Genomic DNA, 22,720 nt, shown 5'->3' with positions numbered 1-22,720 from the left:
AAGCTTAGGACCCTAGGACTGGACACCTTCCACTGCAACTGAATCCTGGACTTCCTGAAGGGCCGACACCAGGTGGTAGGGTAGGCAACATCTCCTCTGCCACGCTGACACTCAACACGGGGGCCTCACAGACGTGTGTGTTTAGTCCCCTCCTGTACTCACTGTTCACCCACAACTCTGTGGCCACACACGACTCCAACACCATCATCAAGTTTGGGATACAGGAAATGTGGGGACGAGCACACCCACATCCACATTGACTGGGCTGCAGTGGAATCGGTTGAGAGCTTCAAGTTCCTCGGCGTCCAAATCACTAAGGATTTCAAATGGTCCACTCACATGCACACTGTCAGGAGGAAGGTGCGACAGTACCTCTACCCCCTGTGGAAGATGAAAAGGTTTGGCATGGGCCCTCAAATCCTCCAAAAGTTATACAACTGTACCATTGAGAGCAACTTGACAGCACCGCCCTTGTTCGCATGATGTTAGAGAAGGTGGTGCGGACAGCCCAGAACATCTCTGGGGCTGAGCTCCTCGCCATCCAGGACCTCTATATCAGGCGGTGTGAAAGGAAGGCCTAGGAAAATCATTAAAGTCTCCAGCCACCCAAGCCATAGACTGTTCTCTCTGCTTCCACACAGCAAGTGGTACCGGTGCATCAAGTATGACAACAACAGGCTCCAGAACAGCTTCTATTCCCAAGCTGTAAGACTGCTAAATAATGGCTACACAGACTATTTGAGTTGACCCTTGTATTTTATTTTTTATTTTTGCATTGTCTCTGTGCACAATCACAGGACTCTACATACATACGGACACTGACACTCCAACACACATAACATGAATACACATTTATACTGACTCGACACACATACACGCACACACACTCACATACAATAATAATTGCTGCAACTCTGTTTATCATATATCCTGATGCCTAGTCACCTTACTGCTACTTCTGTCATTCCAGTATCCCTGCATATTTTAAATATGGTATTGGAACTGACTCTGTATATAGCTTCTTGCTTTCTCATCTTCTTATTTTTATTTATTGTGTGTTTTTTCTCTGACTTACGTTATTTTTAGTGCTACATTGATATTTATTACTGCATTTCGGGGTTTGGCGCTTGCAAGAAAGACATTTCACTGTACTTGTGCACGTGACATTAAAACTTGGAACTTAATCTACCGTAAACACAAGAACAAAAATATTGCGCGCTCGGTCTTGGCGTTATGGTAATTTATTCACCCACCACTGACGCACTTCCAAAGACCCGCTGAAATTCAAAGTGTATTTGAAAAGGCGTCAAATGAACAGCCGTACGAATCTTTTCGCAGTTTATGCTCAGTTTTGACTTGTTTGCTTGACCTACACGGACACTTCTGTTGAGGTAAGGGAATGTTATATTCGACACATTATAGGTGAATAGCTGAAAGTATGTTCAACCAGCTAGCAGCACTAACGTTCAGCTATCTGCATTCTCCAGAGTCCAGTTAGCTAACGTTAGCTTGTAGCTAGACAGCTGAGTTATTGTAACGAAACTGCCGAATAAATCAATTAGCTAAGTTGCATGAACGATAGCTAGGAACTTAATTTGGTGTTTATTTCACAGGAAGATCATGGATGGGGAATTTCGAAGTGGGTTGGCGACAGCTTTGAAGAGACATAGAGACCCTTTGTCTGACACGGAAGACAATGTCCACTCGTCTGGTGAGTGTCAACATCACTGCGTGCGTATGAGTGCTTGTTAATTAAACCCCCTAAGGTAGACGTCCACGCCCCGCGAAAATCTAATTAATAAATTAATTCAAAATCAAATGTCAAAATGATCTTTGATATGACCTTAAAACAATTCCATATCGCTAAGCAGACCCCCCACTTCCCTGGCTTAGACAGGTCTTAGACTTCTATTAAAGGCTTGAACAAGTATTAATTAGTGTCAACTTATGTCATCAGTGCAGTGTTGGGGCATACCCATTATTATTGTGAGCTTCCCTTTGCTGTTTTACAGATGTCAATGATGTTCAGAAAAGGCGTCGCCTGGAGGTGTTGGGCGAGGAGAATGTCAGCCCTACAAAGAAGTTTTCAACTAGAGATCGCCATCGGTATGCAGAGCTGGTGAAGCCTGACACCCCTGCTCTCTGCTCTGTCCGCTCCAGAGTACAGCAACTAACCCAGAGACGTGAGGGTAAGAGGATAACGCCCCCTCCTAAAATAACCAACTCGCAGCCTGTATACAGTATCGATAGAATTAGAATATGGCAGTATCCATGCAACACTCAGATCTGTAGTCATTGAGAAACAGGGACTCCAACAGGGGGTGTTTTGTTTACAGGAGGGCATGTGCTGGCTCAGAGATGCCTCTCTGATCCAGGGTCTGGGGTACCATCCATTAAATTCCAGGATGGATTCAAAGAGCACCATCTTATTGGTGAGTTTTCTTATACATTTACCTTCCAGCTTCTTTACCATTCATTGAATGCGAGTGAGAACACATCTGCCCAAAAGTGGTTAAATGATAGGAGCATCTGGTCTGTTTTTCAGGTGAGGCAGAATTCAGCTCGCGGGTGGAGCGGTTTAAATCCCCCACCACTCCTCAGGCCAGCCCCCTGCCAGCCAACCGGTGGCCCCGTACCCTCTCCAACGCTGTTACCAACTTACAACTGAAACTCGAGGCCAGTGACACGCCCAGCTCCAAACAAGCCTCCCGCATACGCCAGGTCTGTGCCACACACAGGTGAAAAATCTGTCTGTGCCCTTGAGCAAAGGCAGCGTCTGCTAAATGACTAAAATGTACATGTAAAATGTACCAGGAGTCTTGAGGTATGCAATGCATTCTGAAATGTTGATGTTGCACAATTCTTAAAATTCCTGTGAAGTTTCTAACGGCTTCTATTTGTCTGACCAATCAGGAGAGGGAGGAGGAGCTGCGTCTCATAAGGGCCCAGCCAATCACAGAGAATGTCTTCCTAAAGCGAAGCTTCTCTGATTCCTCACTGACTGAGGTAAGTTTTGTTAACCTCTCTCTTGTGTATGGTCACGGAATATTGTTAAGGGTTATGTTTTTTGGCTTCCGCTCAGCCCAGTCAAAGCTCTTCTCAGTAATTGTGTGATGGCGGTTATGCAGGGCTGTGTTCCAAATATAAGTATGCTTGCTCTAGTTCCTCAACAGCACAGCTAGGAAAACTAAAAAAAAAATGTTTTATAGTTGAACTCTTTGACATAAAATTGCTTAGGAACTGCACATGTTGGAGAGGTGTGTGTGTGTGGCCACTTGGAGACACCAGTTAGTCCTCTCATTCGAACCCTTAATTTTTATTTTGCAGATACCCCACATTTTCCAGGAATAGGCTTATGTTACTGAATGTATCCACAGTATTTTCAGATTTTGTTGTAAGCGAATGCAACAAAGTACAGTAAATGTAAAATGCACATAAAATCTGTTATGTTGTGTAATGTTTGGTTTCAGTCCTGTCAGGTGAACTGTTGTGTACTCACCATTTGGTCTAATAATTTTCCCATTATCTCCAAACTGTTCCCTTTCAATTACTACTGTGGTTATACATTTTCATATTTCTTAAACATTTCAATATACTGTAGCAAATGCCCATGTGTGTAAAGGGTTAATTGCTCTGGATAAGACCGCTAAATTACTAAAATGTTGAGCTCAAGTACTTGTTTCCTGATAGAACAATGATACTTGTTGTGATATTATTAGAGGGCGACCCCACCAGTCTCCTCATTCTCCCCTTGGATGATGTTTAGACGTAGCAGGAGACTGCAGTGGCCACCGTTCCAACCATGGAATGTGAGTTTACTTATATGGACTGAGTGTAACTGGTTCTGAGGAGAACAGGGTGTCTTGAAATGTCACAGGTGTCATTTTCATCCTCCAAGTCACTTGAATGGTAATCGGGTGTAGGGTTCACTTGGTCCTTCATATAGTGGTACAGAATCTTTATAATATACAATGCCTTTGGAAAGTATTCAACCCCTTGACTTTTTCCATATTTTGTTTCGTTAAAGTATGATTTAATTGTGGAAGAAAAATTCTACATTTTATGAAAATTTCATGAAAAATAAAACACTAATATATTTTGATTAGATAAGATGTGTTTCTGGGTAAGTTCTTAAGAGCTTTGCACACAACGATTGTTCAATATTTGCACATTCTTTTTCAAATTCTTCAAGCTCTGTCAAGTTGGTTGTTGATCATTGCTACACAGCCATTTTCCAGTTTTGCCATAGATTTTCAAGACAATTTAAGTCAACTGTAAATAGGCCACTCAGGAACATTCAATGTATTCTTGGTAAGCAATTCTATTCTGTAGATTTGGCCTTGTGTTTTAGGTTATTGTCCTGCTGAAAGGTGAATTCCTCACCCGGTGTCTATTGGAAAGCAGACTGAACCAGGTTTTCCTCTAGGATTTGGCCTGTGCTTTGCTCTATTCTGTTTTTTATCCTAAGGAAACTCTCTAGTTCTTTGCTGATGACAAGCATGCAGTGCCCATAACATGATGCAGCCACCACAATGCTTGAAAATATGACGTGGTACTCGGTGATGTTGGATTTGCCCCAAACATAATGTTTTGTATTCAAGACAACAGTTAATTTCTTTGTTGCAAACAGGATGCATGTTATTTGAAATGTAAAAAATGTTTATTATGCACATGCTTCCTCCTTTTCACTCTTTAGGCTAGTATTGTGGAGTAACTACAATGTTGTTGATCCAGACTCAGTTTTCTCCTATCACAGCCAATAAACTCTTAACAGTTTTAAAATGACTATTGCCCTCATGGTGAAATCCCTGAGTGGTTTCCTTCCTTTCCGGCAAGGTGTATTGATACACCATCCAAAGCCTAATTAATGACTTCACCATGCTCAAATGGATATTCAGTATTCATATTTCTACTAATCGGTACCCTTTGTGAGATTTTGGAAAACCTCCCTGATCTTTTGTTTGAATATGTGCTTGAAATTCACTACTTGACTGAGGGACCTTACATATTGTATGTGCAGGTTGCAGAGTTGAGGTAGTCATTCAAAAATCATGTTAAACACTATTGCACACAGTGAGTCCTTGAAACTTCTATGTGACATGTTAAGCACATTTTTACTTCTGAACTTATTTAGGTTTGGCATAACAAAGGGTTTGATTACTTATTGACTCAAGATATTTCATATTTTCATTTGTTTAAAAAAATAAATGTATCCACTATTACATGGGATATTGTGTGTAGATTAGTGGGACAATCTCAATTTAATCCATTTTAAATTCAGGCTGTAACACAACAAAAAGTGGGAAGTCAAGGGGATTGAATACCTTCTGCTGTAGATGCATAGACATGTGCATAAGAGGAACACTGTATTTTAGGGGGCTAATTTGTCTGTGTCCAGCAGGCAGACCTCAATGTGACTGGTGATGAACCTTTTGGGGTGAAGGACGGCAGCTTTACCGAGACATCTGTCTTCACTAAGGTCGATGGAGTGGAGCCTCCAATTCAATACACCGGTAAGACACTGCAAGAGGAGAAGTCAATGCATTATTTCAGTTTATGAGCTTGAAGGTAGATAAGTTAATGGTATATTTTGAAAAAAATCTGACTAAAATGTAAGAATCTGAATTTTGTGCAAATATCAGTGTAGAGAGGTCAGATTGTGATTATTCAACAGGTGAGGTGGCAGAGTCCTCAGTTCACATGGATGTCCCACCAGAAGAGGTGAAGGGGAGACACATGGCTGAGCGACAGGCAGAGTGCACTATGGTCATTTGTCAGGGAACTTCTCTCCCAGATGAACAACATGAGGCAGCAGAGGGTCCTGTAGTGAAAGAGCAGCAAAAGGCAGTCTCTCCTGCTAGTGATAAGCATGTGGAAAGGGATTTAGTGGTGAAGTTCTATGTTAATGCTGAGTCCCATTTATTTTTAGATAATCCTGTGGCAATCGAGTCAAAAGGAGATGGTGAGGAGTTGGGTTCTTCTGTAGTTGAGGAGCAGATGGGGTCCCTACAAGAGAAGGAGATGAGGTCTTCTGTAGTTGAGTTGGGGTCCTTTGTAGATGAGGACATTGTGGGTTCCCCTTTAGGTGAGAAACAGGTGGGGTCTGCTGTAGGTGAAGAAGAGGGGGTAGTTCAGTCCCAACTAGAGAAGGTTGGGGACCTATTAAGTGAGAAGATGGAGTCTTCTGGAGTTGAAGAACAAGGAAAAGCAGAAAGTATTTTAGTTGACGTCCAGGGTGAGAAGTCTGTTCTAGGTGAAGACCAGGGGGAGTTGGGTCCTTCTTTGGGTCCAGAGCAGGGAGAGGCCGCAAACGCATCAGCTGTGTCAGACAGAGAACAAGGAGACTCTGAGCTTCTTACAGACGAGGAACTGACTGATGAACCACAGTCAGAGGCCAGAGGGTTAAAGAAAGTCACATTTATCCTGGAGCCAGAAATGATCAATGACTCAGCTCTGTCTGAGCTGGACTCTTCATCTAGCTGGAAAAGAGAAAGTATGTCAGGTGAGACATGTCTAGGTTGTTGGCACAAGTTGGGCAGGAGGTGAGACACAACCACGTTGGGTTACACATAGTTGCGCACACACCTGGGCATAAAGTCATAAAGATACTGGTCAAATTTTTCTGCCACTGCCCCATTGTCTAAACAAGGGATTCAATGGGTCACGGCCAACACTTTGCACCTCATCTTTTTTTCTACACTATGAACAGCCAAATTATTACATTTTAAAATACTTGTTACATCATGTTGTAGACCAGGAATTGTCAACTATATTCAGCTGTGGGCCAATTTATTTGAGTGGTTGGTCGTGGGGCCGGAACATAAAACAAATCAAAGTTTATTTGTCACTTGCGCCGAATACAACGGGTGTCGACCTTACAGTGAAATGCTTACTTACAAGCTCTAACCAACAGTGCAATTTTTAAGTAAAAAATAGGTATTAGGTAAACAATAGATAAGTAAAGAAATAAAAAACGTAACATGACAGTGAAAATAACAGTAGCGAGGCTGTATACAGTTGGTACAGAGTCAATGTGCGGGGACACCGGTTAGTCGGGCTAATTGAGGTTATATGTACATTTGAGGTAATATATTTGTAGACTGCGAATTGACCGCAAGAAGCCTAAACGGATATACAGTGCTTTCGGAAAGTATTTCAGCCCCTTCACTTATTCCACATTTTGTTACGTTACAGCCTTATTCTAAAATGGATTCAATTGTCCCCCCCCCCCCCCCAATTTACACACTTCCCCATAATGACAAAGCAAAAACAGGTATTTAGGAATTTTTCCTAATTTATATTTTTAAAAAAATAATAAAAACTTTGCATATTTAGACAAGTTTTCAGACCCTTTACTCAGTCCTTTGTTGAAGCATATTTGGCAGCGATTTACAGCTTCAAGTCTTGGGTATGACGCCACAAGCTTGGCACACCTGTATTTGGAGTTTCTCCCACTCTTCTCTACAGATCCTCTCAAGCTCTGTCAGGTTGAATGGGGAGTGTCACTGCACAGCTATTTTCAGGTCTTTCCAGAGATGTTCAAATCTGGGCTCTGGCTGGGCCACTCAAAGACATTTAGACACTTGTCCCGAAGCCACTCCTGCATTGTCTTTGCTGTGTACTTAGGGTCGTTGTCCTGTTGGAAGGTAACCCCAGTCTGAGGTCCTGAGCGCTCTTCATCAAGGATCTCTCTGTACTTTGCTCCGTTCATCTTTCCCTCAATCCTTACTGGTCTCCCAGTCCCTGCCACTGGAAAAACATCCCGAAAGCACGATGCTGCCACCACCATACTTCGCCGTTGGGATGGTGCCAAGTTTCCTCCAGCCGTGACGCTTTGCATTGAGGCCAGAGTTCAATCTTGGTTTCATCAGAACAGAGAATCTTGTTTCTCATGGTTGGAGAGTCCTTTAGTTGCCTTTTGGCAAACTCCATGCGGACTGTCATGTGCGTTTTACTGAGGAGTGGCTTCCGTCTGACTACTCTACTATAAAGGCCTGATTGGCGGAGTGCTGCAGAGATGGTTGTCCTTCTGGAAGGTTCTCGCATCTCCTCCCTGAGCCCCTTCTCCGATTTCTTAGTTTGTTTTGGTACCCTTCCCCAGATCTGTGCCTCGACACAATCCTGTCTCCGAGGTCTACGACAATTCCTTCAACCTCAGCTTGGTTTTTGCTCTGACATGCACTGTCAAATGTGGGACTTTATATAGACAGGGAAGTGCCTTTAAAAAAAATAATTTCCATCAATTGAATTTACCACAGGTGGATTCCAATCAAGTTGAAGAAACATCTCAAGGTTGATGAATGGAGACAGGATGCACTGGAGCTCAATTTCGACTCTCGTAGTAAAGGGTCCGAATACTTATGTAAATAATGTATTTTTTACATTTTTTACAATACATTTGCAAAAAAAATTAGCCCTGTTTTTGCTTTGTCATAATGGAGTCTTGTGTTAAATCATCAATTTTAGAATAAGGCTGTCACGTAACAAAATGTGGAAAAGGTAAAGGGTCTGAATACTTTCTGAATGCACTGAAATTATTATGTTTAGTCAAATATTACAAACCTTGATTACATTTCTGAACATTGTCCTGCATAGGGTACCGTCTTTGGGACAGTAAAACGGGTGTCCTGACTCTCTATGGTCTCAATCCCGTGGCGTTTATTGTAGGGGTGTTCAACCCAGTGTCATGGCTAAATTCCCAACCTGGCCACATTCCATCATGGCCACCTAATCTTCCACCTCATTCCTAATTGGCATATATCATTCCTCACCTCGCCAACTGATAGTTGATGTGTGGTGAGAGTTCTGGCACAAAATGGTTGCCGTGCATCACTGAGGTGAATGCTTCACCTTGATGGTGGATGAGGTGAGTTTCCCTCTACTATGTAAAGCGCTTTGAGTACCTCAGTTGGTAGAAAAGTGATATATAAATCCAATCATTATTATCTCTCGTGTGTGGGAATACTTTTCAAAATTAAAATAACTTGTAGCTGATTTCCTGGTATTTTTAGGCTTATGTCCAACAACGAAAATTAAACAATTTTATGTTTTTGGGGCTCAGAAAACTGCCAAATAAAACCACCGTCAATTGGGGAACCCTGTTGTAGACTCACTAGGGCGACTTTTTTTTTATGTCTGGATGTAACTTGCTGCATATGGGGATTTATCCACAGAGACTGAGCTGAGCTCTCGCGATGAAACCAACACCGCTGAGATGATTGACCTAATGTTTGATGAGGTGCTGGAGGCTGCTGCCCAGGGAAGGATGGAAGAGGACACTGAGGATCACAATAGTGGCATAGCCACAGCGATGCGTGGAATAGAGGAAACAGACACAGAGTTGGACAAAGCTGAGGAGGGTGAAGACCTGGAAGAAACCAAGGAACTGGACTCCAGTGCAGATGAGCTGCTGTCCTTCCCACCCAGCTTTATCCTCTCCCCTCTCAGCAAGTCTGTGGAAGCTGTGGTCACTCCTATGGTAAGGCGCTGCAGACAGACTGGTGCCATGGTCACCTAGTTCAATGTGATTCTGAACGTGATTGTTTTTTTATTAGGATCCCATTAGCTCTTGCGAAAGCAGCAGCAGCTACTCTTGCTAGGGTCCACACATGAAACATGACATCATACAGAACATTAATAGACAAGAACAGCACTGCATACTTACAAACGGCACATACAGCCTACACATCACATGCACACAATATCTAAGTCAATAAGGGAGAGGCGTTGTCGTGAGGTGTTCCTTCATCAGTTTTTTAAAACCAGGTTTGCTTTTCATTTGAGCAATATGAGATGGAAGTTCGACGCAATAATGGCTCTGTACGCTAACAATACTGTACACTTTCTTGAATTTGGGGACTGAAAAGATGCATACATGATGCATACATATGTATGATACATACATGATGCATACATGGAAAAGACCCCTGGTGGCATGTCTGGTGGGTTGTTTGTGTGTCAGAGCTGTGTGTAAGTTAACTTCGCAAACAATTTGGAGTTTTCAACACAATGTTTCTTATAAGAAATGATGCAGCCAGTCTCAACTCTTAGTCAAGAGAAACTGGCAGGCGTTAAATGTATATTAGCCCAACAACTAGAGCCTGCAAGTGTGGTGTCAAAAGCAGTGCATCTCTTTATTATGGACAGACCTCTCCCCTCTTCATAACCACTTAATCTATACAGTGCGTTTAGAAAGTATTTAGACCCCTTATCTTTTTCCACATTCTGTTACGTTAGTCTTACTCTAAAATTGATTAAATAAACAATTGTCCTCATCAATCTACACACAATACCCCATAATGACAAAGTGAAAACGTTTTAAAAAAAATGTTTGCTAATTTATTACAAATAAAAAACAATGCCTTAATTACATAAGTATTCAGACCCTTCGCTATGAGACTCATTTGAGCTCAGGTGCATCCTGTGCCCATTGCTGATCCTTGAGATGTTTCTGCAACTTGATTGGAGTCTACCTGTGATAAATTCAACCGACATGTATATGGTTTAATCATCAGCATACATGGACACAGGCTTTGTTTAATGCCAGAGGCAGGTCATTGGTAAACTTAGAAAGGAGTACCTAGAGCTTTCCTGCGGTACACCACATTTTACATGTTTGACATTCGAGAGGCTTCCATTAAAGAAACCCCTCAGAGTTCTATTAGGTAGCTCTGAATCCACAATATGGCAGAGGTTGGAAATCCATAAAACATAAGTTATGGTCAATAATATCAAAGGCTGCACTGAAATCTAACAGTATAGCTCAAACAAATTTCATCAATGTCTTTCAACCAATCATCAGTCATTTGTGTCATTGCAGCACATGTTGAGTGCCCTTCCCTATAAGCATGCTGAAAGTCTGTCAATTTGTTTACAGAGAATTAGCATTGTATTTGGTCATACACCATTTATCTCAACAGTTTGCTAAGAGCTGGCAGCAAGCTGATAGGTCAGCTGTTAGAACCAGTCAAGGCCGCTTTACCTGTCTTGGGTTGTGGAATGACTGGTTTTCCTCCAGGCCTGAGGATAAACACCTTCCTCTAGACTCAGATTAAATATATGATAGACAGGAGTGGCCAGTCCTCAGTAGCTTTCCATCTGTCAATGCTAGGTTTGTCATTATTGATCGATAACAATGATTGTTCCACCTCTCCCACACTAACTTTACACAATTCAAACTTAAAATGCTTTTCTTTCATTATTTGTTTTTTAATGCATGTATAAGATGGCTCACTGTTCATTGTTGGAATTTCCCGCCTGAATTTCCCTACATTGCCAATGAAGTGATCACTAAAATAATCTGCAACAACAATGGTTTTGTGATGAATAAGCCATGTGATTTGATGAAAGATGGAGTTTAATTAATCTTTCTGCCCATAACTAGTAATTTAAATGATTTTTTTTTCCCATCGTTTTTTTTTGTCATTGTTCTTGGCTTTCAAAGTTTGAATGTTTTACACTTAAATGTTCCTCCACGTGTTTGATATCCCCACAGAGACTTGCAGCCAATCAGCTAGCCAACCCTCCATCCCTACTTCTGACTCCTGAAGAGCTGACCACTCCCCCTGCTGATAGTGCCCCTCTCTACAGGTGAGTCCTCTTGTCTTCTACACTTTAGGACAAGCAGAACTGACAGTGGTCAGCTAACATGAGTGAAATTAAACTCATTGACTATGATAATCTTTCAAAATATATGATTGGCTTGTTATTTATACCTGTGATGACTCCAATGTGTTTTGTGATTGACAGCATCGATGCCTACCGCACTCAGAGACAGAGCACCAAGCCAGCCATTCAGAGTGTAACCCCAAGGGTGCAGAGGCATGCCGCTGAGAAGTCTCACCCCCAGCACTGTGTCAACACCAAGGAAAGGATCATGGTCTGTAGTAGGACTGTTGGAACGATTGAGTCTATTCTGTATGTCTTCCGTGTCGTGGAGAGTGACTACCTGTGTAGCATATCATCCAAACTTTGCATGTCATTTATGTGGGCATTGACAAATGTACCACCAGGATAACATTGGCTTTGGCACTGACCACGTTTACATGCGTGCAGTATTCCGGATAGTAGCTCATATCCTGCTTAAGGTCTTTTTCGGCAGAAGCTGTTTCCATGCATCCTTTGATATCCCACTCATGAGTATCCCTGTATCCTTGAATACAAAATAATATTCCTTATTTAAGTTCATGTGGGTTAACTGAAATATGGACACTAGGCCTATAACTTCACGTAGCGTAGTATTAACTCCTTACAGTGAAATTAGACAACAAATGTTAGTTGTGTCTTGGGAACAGGAGTGGAGAAATGATTTCTTATAGCATCTCTTGCGGAAATGCGAGTACACGTGTAATGTGTTATCTTTGACACTGTTATGCAAGCAGACAGTATTTCAACCACAAGATATGCACTCAAGACTAACTGAAGTTTTATCAGGAATGTGTTTCGTCATTTTCTCAGGTTTTCATTTCCTTAAAACCGGTTAAACTGATGACATTTTGCACAGGACCGATCTTTTCACTTTCAGAGTTATTCCGTTTTCTCCCCAGTCCCCAAATGAAACGGTAAAACCGACAACTTTACAGATATTAACTGCTGTAGATTACTCATGCATTCATTCTATTGATGTAAGACATTATTCTGGTGAGCTTTACTTTATTTAGTCTTTTGGGGCAACAATTTATAACAGGAGAGAAGCTGCATGTCTCAAACTGTAGTTGACAACCAAATGTCGGAAATGTATAATATGGCCAGGTAGTCTACTTTTTGAAGTGGTTTGTTTGTGATAGGAGAATTATGTTCTCGTGTTAATTAACCAATTCAATTGTAATTACTGTCTGCTATATCAGGATTTGTAAGATACTGATAGAAATGAAAACAGTCAAATGTCAAATTCACGGGAACGTTCTGACTTGCACAGTACAAAGACCTTCATTTTATAGCGACACACATACTTCCATACAAAACATCAAGTATCTACCCAGCCGACAGAGATTTGGGTCCGTGAGAATAGCTTCTCCCCTCCTTCCCCCAAGATAGGGAGAGACCTGGGAAGTTCTCAGTGTCCCAGTCAAGGTCGGCACAGAATCTGACTCAGACAGTCTGTTATCCCCAAAACATTAATTCCCCAAATCATTCATTCTGACTAAGAACTACACTATAGGGTATAATATTATTCTACTGACTATAACCACACACAGGATTATAATAATCTAACGATTCAAATCACTTTCATACATGCATTAAAATCTAACGATTCAAATCACTTTCATACATGCATTAAAATCTAACGATTCAAATCACTTTCATACATGCATTAAAATCTAACGATTCTAATCCGTTTTGATTCCAATCAATTTCATACAATCATACGGTTTCAAAGTTAGTTTCAGAGTGTAATATTCTAATAATTTATTAAACACAAGTAAAACATATTCCCGTAAATTTGACAATCCGATGACATCACACAACACCCATGATATGTGAAACTGAGCCTGCACAGACCACAGTAAAGGGGATGAGATGTTTACATGCCACAGTATCCCGTCTTACATCAGCATGTTCCAGGCATCTAATCTGGGTTTCTCATAACCGGGATACAAGCGTTTTCGGGTTATTGCGAACTGGATATGATGTTTATATGCATGAACTCAAAAACAATACTTGAGTGTCCCAAATAATAACCGGATATTGGTGTGCATGGATTTGGTATTTTAGTTATTTTATTAGGATCCCCATTTAGCTGTTGCAAAAGCTGCAGCTACTCTTCCTAGGTTCCACACAAAACATAATACATCATTAGTATTATGTAAAACACAAAACATCATTAGACAAGGACAGAACTACATACATTTTTTAAAAGGCACATGTAGCCTACATATCAATGCTTAAACTCAAACTATCTAGGTCAAATAGGGGAGAGGTGTTGTGCCGTGGGGTATTGCCCTGTTTTTTTTAAGCCAGGTTTGCTGTTTATTTGAGATGGAAGGAAGTTCCATGCAGTAAGAACTCAATATAATACTGTACGTTATCTTGAATTTGTTCTGGATTTGGGGAATATGAAAAGACCCCTGGTGGCATGTCTGGTGGGATAAGTATGTGTCGGAGCTGTGTGCAGGTTGACTATGCAAACAATTTGGGATTTTTCAACACCTTTTTATGTTTCTTATAAAAAGAAGTGATGCAGTCAGTCTCTCCTCAACTCTTAGCCAAGAGAGACTGGCATGCATAGTATTAATATTAGCACTCTGATTACAATTAAGAGCAAAACATGCCGCTCTCATCTGGGTCAGCTGCAGCTTAACTAGGTCTGTCCTTGGAGCACTGAACCACACGACTGGATAATAATCAAGATTCGACAAAACTAGAGGCTGCAGAACTTCCTTTTTGGGGTGTGGTGTCAAAGCAGATCATCTCTTTATTACGGCTAGACCTCTTCCCATCTTTGCAACCATTGAATCGATATGTTTTAACCATGACAATTCAAGGTAACGCCAAGTAATTTAGTCTCAACTTGTTCAACAGCCACACCATTCATTACCAGATTCAGATCAGGTCTAGCACTTAAGGGATGATTTGTACCAAATACAATGCTCTTAGTTTTAATGTTCATGACCAGTTTATTACTGGCCACCCATTCCAAAACAGACTGCAACTCATTAAGGGTTTCAATGACTTCATTAGCTGTGGTTGCTGGCTCGTGATGGTTGAATCATCAGCATACATGGACACATGCTTTGTTTAATGCCAGTGGCAGGTCATTGGTAAAAATAGACAAGAGTAGAGGGCCTAGAGCTGCCCTGTGGTACACCACACGCATGTAAATGTGACCAATGGAAAGAAAGAGTATTTAAATGACTATGGCTGGTTGGAGTGAATCTCCTATCCTCCTGTGATTGGTCAGGTTCTGAATGAGGATGCTGCCAAGCTGCAGATGGTCATCAAACAGACGTTGCAGGCCCTGAGCTGCTGCACTGACGAGGACCACGGCAGGGGCTCCCTGGAGGAGGCAGAGGCTGATAAACTGCTGCTCGTCTCCTGTGAGTCTCCATCCACTCATATCCCACCCCTAGCTTTGTGACGTTTTCTCTCCTCTCCCTAATTTGTCTGCTGAATTAGTGTATAATCGTCAACCTCATCCATCTCACTGCTATTGCTTTTTTTCTCCTGTATACGTCTATGCTGGAAGGTAAGATGGACCTCCTGATTTGTTCCATTGCTTGATCATCTGACTGTGTCCCCCTTTGTCTCTTCTGTGTCAGGTGAGAAGCGGGCAGCCCTGCTGGCTGAGGTGGCCAGGCTGAAGGAGAGGGGGGGCTCAGTCTCTGAGGATCTAGAGGGGGGTGGTGGTGAGGGGGACTCCGGCATGTCCCAGCAGCCCTGCAGGGGCACCGTCAGCATCAGCAGTGTCCAGCTCCCTCTCAAGGTGGAGTTTGTCTGCTCTGCCCGCACACAAACAGGTACCTACAGTCGGTTAGGCTACGTGTGTTATCACCTTTGTAGTATGACGTTTTTTGCATCATTTATTTTGAACCATTTACTCTGCTGCTGCTTGCTGCCAAGGTGAGTTGTTTGCCTGCTCATTTGGGTTAAATGTTCAAGTAGTAAAGTACAATTAATTCATTTTCAGCTCAAGACACATTTGAAACCATACCAGGTGATTAATGAACAACCCTCCTGACTATTTCCCTCCTCAAAGGTCGGCCCACTCATTATTTCTTTGTCCTGATTCGTTATGGACCCTGCAACATCGTTGCGACCCCATTGGCCACGGCAGTGGACGCCCAGAATGGCGACACCATCTCCTTCCCCACCTCCATCACCCTGTGAGTCCAGCTACTGGTTCCATATGGAGGAAGTGAAGAGTAAAGGAGAACTCACCAGACCGATTGTCAGTCTGTACAGTAGGGGGCTGTTCACTTGTCGACGCGTGTGTTGTACGGTTCATGTTGAAACGGTTTTGTAAATTACGGCCAGCACTCTGTTTAGAGTAGCGAAGTTCTCTCGGCAGGCAATCCTACTGGTCTGTCTTTGCCTTTAAAGGAGATGCTTGTGTAATATCTGCTGTACCACTGCTAAAATGGCTCTCACCCCTAGTCTGTCCAACTCTTTCTGTGACTGACTGTATTATGTCCCTTCAGGCAGGACATTCGCTCCAACTTTGAGATTGATGTGGAGGTCTACAGCCTGGTGAGATGGAACATATTACTTTATTTCTCACCTAAAACCTGTGTATTAGTAAATATCGTAGATGGTCAGTGATAAGAATGTGTGTTAACAGGTTGTATGTAAAAATGTACAAACTGTCTTCTATTACTCAGTCCCACACCTCAGGGAACACCTGCAATGTAGATCTCCGCAGCTCCACCAAGTCAAGGGTGAGTGCGACATCTTCTGATTTACGAATGCTATCCAATGTTCTATGGCTGACAATGAGAGAGATGCAGTGGGGCAAAAAAGTATTTAGTCAGCGACCAATTGTGTAAGTTCTCCCACTTAAAAAGATGAGAGGCCTGTAATTTTCATCATAGGTACACTTCAACTATGACAGACAAAATGAGGGAAAAATCCAGAAAATCACATTGTAGGATTTTTTTATGAATTTATTTGCAAATGATGGTGGAAAATAAGTATTTGGTCAATACTTTGTTATATACCCTTTGTTGGCAATGACAGAGGTCAAATGTTTTCTGTAAGTCTTCACAAGGTTTTCACACACTGTTGCTGGTATTTTGGCCCATTCCTCCATGCAGATCTCCTCTAGAGCAGTGACGTTTTGGGGCTGTTGCTGGGCAACACGGACTTTCAATTCCCTCCAAAGATTTTCTATGGGGTTGAGATCTGGAGACTGGCTAGGCCACTCCAGGACCTTGAAATGCTTCTTACGAAGCAACTCCCTCGTTGCCCGGGCAGTGTGTTTGGGATCATTGTCATGCTGAAAGACCCAGCCACGTTTCATCTTCAATGCCCTTGCTGGTGGAAGGAGGTTTTCACTCAAAATCTCACGATACATGGCCCCATTCATTCTTTCCTTTACACGGATCAGTCGTCCTGGTCCCTTTGCAGAAAAACAGCCCCAAAGCATGATGTTTCCACCCCCATGCTTCACAGTAGGTATGGTGTTCTTTGGATGCAACTCAGCATTCTTTGTCCTCCAAACACGACAAGTTGAGTTTTTACCAAAAAGTTATATTTTGGTTTCATCTGACCATATGACATTCTCCCAATCTTCTTCTGGATCATCCAAATGCTCTCTAGCAAACTTCAGACGGGCCTGGACATGTACTGGCTTAAGCAGGGGGACACGTCTGGCACTGCATGATTTGAGTCCCTGGCGGCGTAGTGTGTTACTGATTGTAGGCTTTGTTACTTTGGTCCCAGCTCTCTGCAGGTCATTCACTAGGTTCCCCTGTGTGGTTCTGGGATTTTTGCTCACCGTTCTTGTGATCATTTTGACCCCACGGGGTGAGATCTTGCATGGAGCCCCAGATCGAGGGAGATTATCAGTGGTCTTGTATGTCTTCCATTTCCTAATAATTGCTCCCACAGTTGATTTCTTCAAACCAAGCTGCTTACCTATTGCAGATTCAGTCTTCCCAGCCTGGTGCAGGTCTACAATTTTGTTTCTGGTGTCCTTTGACAGCACTTTGGTCTTGGCCATAGTGGAGTTTGGAGTGTGACTGTTTGAGGTTGTGGACACGTCTTTAATACTGATAACAAGTTCAAACAGGTGCTATTAATACAGGTAACGAGTGGAGGACAGAGGAGCCTCTTAAAGAAGAAGTTACAGGTCTGTGAGAGCCAGAAATCTAGCTTGTTTGTAGGTGACCAAATACTTATTTTCCACCATAATTTGCAAATTCATTAAAAATCCTACAATGTGACTTTCTGGATTTTTTTCCCCCCTCATTTTGTCTGCCATAGTTGAAGTGTACCTATGATGAAAATAACAGGCCTCATCTTTTTAAGTGGGAGAACTTGCACAATTGGTGGCTGACTAAATACTTTTTTGCCCCACTGTACATGTCAAAAGCTCAGTTCTGATCATATTTATTTTTTAGGTCACTCCAAGGAAGCTTCTAAGCACCATCAAGGTAAATTCTGCTTTCTTATCTGTGTATTACTTGAAATGGTGAGGGGCATATATTTATACCCCCTTTCCGCTTACATGTTTCTAATCTGAAAACGTTATCTTGTTGCTTTTCAACAGAGATCCAACCAAAATGTAACATGTAAGTATTGTTGTCCTAGTTGCATATGATCTGAAGATGACATTTGTCCTGAGTGATGACAGTTTGATTGAATTTAATCAACACCCCACAGCTTCTACCATGCCGCCCCTAAACACCCAGCGCACCAGCAACTTCTCTCTGGTTGGTTCTCACAAGATCTCCCTGGCCTCCCTGGGCCAGAGCAAGTTCCCCCTGGACAAGGTAGGCTCATCTCACCTGGCTCCCCGTCTCAGTCACACCTGCCTGCACTCCTACAGTATGGGAAGATGTAGGGATGCATGTTTTGTCAGTCAATTCCTTGGTTTTATCGTGCCTCTTTAAAAAAAATAAAATGTTTTGAACCACCTGCTTGCTAGATTGTATCTCACTGTCTCTTGAGGATGTGTGCCACTATCTTAATCTTTTTGGCTGAATCTACTGTATATCCTGTTACATTTTCAGATTTTCCACCTATTGTAATTCTTTCAGTTGCGACATCAGATCGGATTATTGTCATTTCCTCACATGACTTGTTTTTATTTTTTCTTCGTGGTGTTAATCAAGTTTTCCAGTCTGGGCTGGGTCACTTGTAGGGCTGTGATTATGGAATTTGGGGTAACAATTAATTGTCATGCAAATTGGTATTTATTGTTTAAAAAAAATGGTTGACAATTATTATTATTATTATTTTAGCTTGTAATGCATCTTTGAGAATTATCTATAACATACCTAATATAAAACAGATTTGGTACCACCCCTGTCAAACTTTAGCAACTTCATAAATTAAAAATGATTATTGGGTAAACTATATCTACTTGAATATGAAATTGAATCGCCCCCCCAATCTTCTAAAATGAATGTATTAAGATGTTTATGACCCCCAAAAAATTCACTCCTACTGTCTGTTACATAATTATACGATAACTGTGCCAGCCCTAGTCACTTGGGATGTTACCTCTATCCCTCACTTTTCTGTCTCTCCACTTGTGCACAGATGAAGTTTGAAGGCAAAATCAGGAGACTCCTGGGAGATGAGTTTCAGGAAAAGGTTTCACTCTTTCACTTTTCCCCACGTTGCACCCTCACCTTTACCCCTTTTTTCTCTTTGCTTCTCCATTTGACTCCTTTCATGCGGCCAGCAAAACTGGTATCAATAATTAGTCTTCGCTACACTGGCTATAATATCAGTGATGGAGTGCTCCATAGGTAGATTTCTAAGCACATTTCAATCAATGTTCATATGACTTTTCTTCAATTTTTCTTTATTGCACGTTTTGTTTACCTCCCTAGCTAGATGAACTACAAGCAGCTTAACCCTGGTATCCATGTAATTCCACCTTTGTGCAGGTGCCCTTCCTGTCTCCACTAGAGGGAAACATATACCTGCAACTGGACAGCGAGAGCCACTCTAATGTCCAGCACCAGGGCTTCCTTGTGAGTTTATTTTTTGTTGACTCAATTCGCTTCGATCTCTCAAGTGCATATTATCCTGTTCCTGTCCTCTATACTTTCTTTATTGTCGCCAGCAGCATACCACCCTGCATACCACTGCTGGCTTGCTTCTGAAGCTAAGCAGGGTTGGTCCTGGTCAGTCCCTGGATGGGAGACCAGATGCTGCTGGAAGTGGTGTTGGAGGGCCAGTAGGAGGCACTCTTTCCTCTGGTCTAAAAATATCCCAATGCCCCAGGGCAGTGATTGGGGGCACTGCCCTGTGTAGGGTGCCGTCTTTCGGGTGGGACGTTAAACGGGTGTCCTGACTCTCTGAGGTCATTAAAGATCCCATGGCACTCATCGTAAGAGTAGGGGTGTTACATTTACATTACATTTTACATTTAAGTCATTTAGCAGACGCTCTTATCCAGAGCGACTTACAAATTGGTGCGTTCACCTTATGACATCCAGTGGAACAGTCACTTTACAATAGTGCATCTAAATCTTTTAAGGGGGGGGGGTGAGAAGGATTACTTTATCCTATCCTAGGTATTCCTTAAAGAGATGGGGTTTCAGGTGTCTCCGGAAGGTGGTGATTGACTCCGCTGTCCTGGCGTCGTGAGGGAGTTTGTTCCACCATTGGGGGGCCGGAGCAGCGAACAGTTTTGACTGGGCTGAGCGGGAACTGTACTTCCTCAGTGGTAGGGAGGCGAGCAGGCCAGAGGTGGATGAACGCAGTGCCCTTGTTTGGGTGTAGGGCCTGATCAGAGCCTGGAGGTACTGAGGTGCCGTTCCCCTCACAGCTCCGTAGGCAAGCACCATGGTCTTGTAGCGGATGCGAGCTTCAACTGGAAGCCAGTGTTAACCCCGGTGTCCTGGCTAAATTCCCAATCTGGCCCTCAAACCATCACGGTCACCTAATAATAATCCCCAGTTTACATTTGGCTCATTCATCCCCCTCTCCCCTGTAACTATTCCCCAGGTCGTTGCTGCAAATGAGAACGTGTTCTCAGTCAATTTACCTGGTAAAATAACGGATTTATAAAATAAAATAAAAATGTGATTCATCCTCCACCCACCCCTTCGTTCTCCCTCCTTCCATCCAGACAATGTTTGAGGTGGTGAATGGATTTGGAGCTTGGCATCGGCGCTTCTTTGTCCTGGAGGGAAACCACATGTCCTATTGGAACCACCCCAATGACAGAGGCAGCAAGGTGGGCATTAAGCTATGACAGGGATGACTGGGCTGGAGCTCTTGGTTCCAAGCTCTCAGGTTATCAGAACGATTTTGAAAAAAAGAAACTAAGGTTAACAATTCCATTATGTTTATTGCATACATGCATCAAGTGTGCATATGCACACTTGATAATATTTCTGATATATTTTCTAATATTTCTAAGTTGTCTATGTACCTTTCCTGCTGCAAAATGCATTGCCTCTTGGGGACATTCATGTTTTCTCTTAACTGAATATACAAAGTCACACTAACTTGATTTAAACATTCCCTCCTCTACTGTTCTCTATGTTGTACTTGCAGGCAGCAGAAGGCAGCATCTCCCTGTCTAGTTCCTCTAGTCAGAGTGTGAAGCCAGTGATGAGAGACTCCTGTGCTCGCCCCTATACTTTTGAACTGGTCAGCAGCGTCCAGACTGCACAACAGGATGACCAGGGCGCTCTGGCCAAGTAAATAATATTACATATTTTCTTACTCCCTTACGACACAAGCAAATTAGCTTGACAGCAAGTGGTCATGAATGTTTTCAATATTAATGTTTTGTGGAGGACTGACACTGCTAAAGTGAGCCTGTCTGTATCTGATAGACAGTGGTGTATTTGAATTGATCTTGTGATATTTCTCATAACATGTTCTCTCTGTTCTTCAGGTGCTGGTTCTCAGCAGATACTGGGGAGGATCGAGGGGACTGGATGGAGAACCTGAACCAGGTTCTCCTGGACCTGCATACCTGGACTCGCTGCACCCCTGAACCATGCTAAAGCACAGCCCAACAACCAGGCCAGCTGTGGGAACATGAGGGACAGCAGTCTGTAACACACTGTTATAATCATATCTTTATGAATTCTTATGATTACCATTGGGAGATTATTTTAGACTTGGGGATATTTTGCCTTTCCTTTGATTTGTCACTTTCAATAGCCATTTAAAATAGAGCTCCATCTTGTTGCTTGATATGTATACTATTTACCTGAGCTTGAAGTAGATGATTTAAATGAATCCATATAATCTACAAACACTATTAAATACGTATCAAACCTAGTGCAGAAGAGCACTAACACTAAACAAATGATTAGTCCAATAGTGCAGTTATAATTTTCATTAGACTAACAGAAAAATGCCAGACATGGCTGCTGGACAATATGATTTCACTACTACAGCATTGCTGTAATACCCTCAAGTGTAGAAATATGTCTCTCGGAAATAAGAAATCTGTACCTGACACAACCTACCTAATCTAGAAACTTGTGAATTTAGTGATTCAACTAGAATTGCAGTCAAGTTGAGTTATAGTACTGTACTTGGAAAAACTGAGCTATCTGCTACAAGGTAAATATGGACTATTTCACAAGTTAAATTCTTCATGTTCCTTAACTGAATCTATTGCTGTGTTGTGCATAACACAACAGGGGCCTGTCAACAAAGATGGTACCCAAGCACTTCAAATTGACTATAGAATGATAAGGTGTATAATGTTAGTGCTTCATCTCATGATAAATCCTAGTAGCAGCCTAAAAGGTGGTGAATGTATATGCTGACTGTAGTCAACCTAGTTTTTTTTGTTTTTCCTTCATGTATTTACTGTCAATCGGTCATTCTCTTTCTGTATGTGGATGTTATCCCTATAAAATACCTGTCAACATTCTTTATATGCACATGATTGATGAAGGTACTACCAGTAAATAATACAAATGGGTCTAATGGCATACACTGTCTGAATTTGTTTTGAGTCCATGCAGTTCGTGTCATGCTCTTCTGTAAATTTGATATGGAAAATATTTGCAATGTTTTTGGTGCACGTGCAATTTGAGTTTATAAAACCATAAGCTCAAATATAGCTTTCATTGTC

At 42.1% G+C, this 22,720-nt stretch overlaps 1 protein-coding gene across 8 annotated transcripts; it reads left to right on the top strand.

Moving 5' to 3' along the window:
- The first annotated feature begins 1,257 nt into the window (after nt 1-1,257).
- On the top strand, nt 1,258-22,577 carry LOC115134364 (anillin-like). 8 transcript variants are annotated; one of them, XM_029668236.2, is made up of 25 exons: nt 1,258-1,391; nt 1,614-1,711; nt 2,013-2,189; nt 2,337-2,432; nt 2,546-2,721; nt 2,914-3,006; nt 3,720-3,809; nt 5,399-5,513; nt 5,930-6,502; nt 9,174-9,478; nt 11,495-11,589; nt 11,749-11,878; nt 14,900-15,035; nt 15,258-15,455; nt 15,695-15,821; nt 16,137-16,185; nt 16,317-16,373; nt 18,057-18,089; nt 18,206-18,227; nt 18,319-18,428; nt 19,201-19,254; nt 19,554-19,640; nt 20,744-20,851; nt 21,175-21,320; nt 21,521-22,577. In XM_029668236.2, the coding sequence occupies exons 2-25, from the start codon at nt 1,621-1,623 to the stop codon at nt 21,630-21,632; spliced, it is 3,180 nt and encodes a 1,059-aa protein (XP_029524096.1). In that variant the 5' UTR covers nt 1,258-1,391; nt 1,614-1,620; the 3' UTR covers nt 21,633-22,577. The 8 variants fall into 8 exon arrangements, with proteins under 8 accessions (XP_029524096.1, XP_029524095.1, XP_029524094.1 ...); XM_029668235.2 differs by having other exon boundaries at nt 2,319-2,432; nt 5,402-5,513; XM_029668234.2 differs by having other exon boundaries at nt 2,319-2,432.
- The last annotated feature ends 143 nt before the right edge of the window (nt 22,578-22,720 follow it).

This window comes from Oncorhynchus nerka, linkage group LG9a, assembly GCF_034236695.1.
Source record: "Oncorhynchus nerka isolate Pitt River linkage group LG9a, Oner_Uvic_2.0, whole genome shotgun sequence".
In the NCBI taxonomy this organism is placed as follows: domain Eukaryota; kingdom Metazoa; phylum Chordata; class Actinopteri; order Salmoniformes; family Salmonidae; genus Oncorhynchus; species Oncorhynchus nerka.
Note: the sequence above shows the minus strand (reverse complement) of the source record. Positions and strands in the feature narration are given on the sequence as shown.

Bases quoted from the DNA above. Each gene is read 5' to 3' on its own strand.
- LOC115134364 (XM_029668234.2), top strand. From the start codon at position 1,621: ATGGATGGGGAATTTCGAAGTGGGTTGGCGACAGCTTTGAAGAGACAT. The intron at 15,456-15,694 runs GTACCTACAGTC...CCCTCCTCAAAG, and splicing joins CTCTGCCCGCACACAAACAG to GTCGGCCCACTCATTATTTC. The intron at 19,255-19,553 runs GTTTCACTCTTT...ACCTTTGTGCAG, and splicing joins GAGATGAGTTTCAGGAAAAG to GTGCCCTTCCTGTCTCCACT.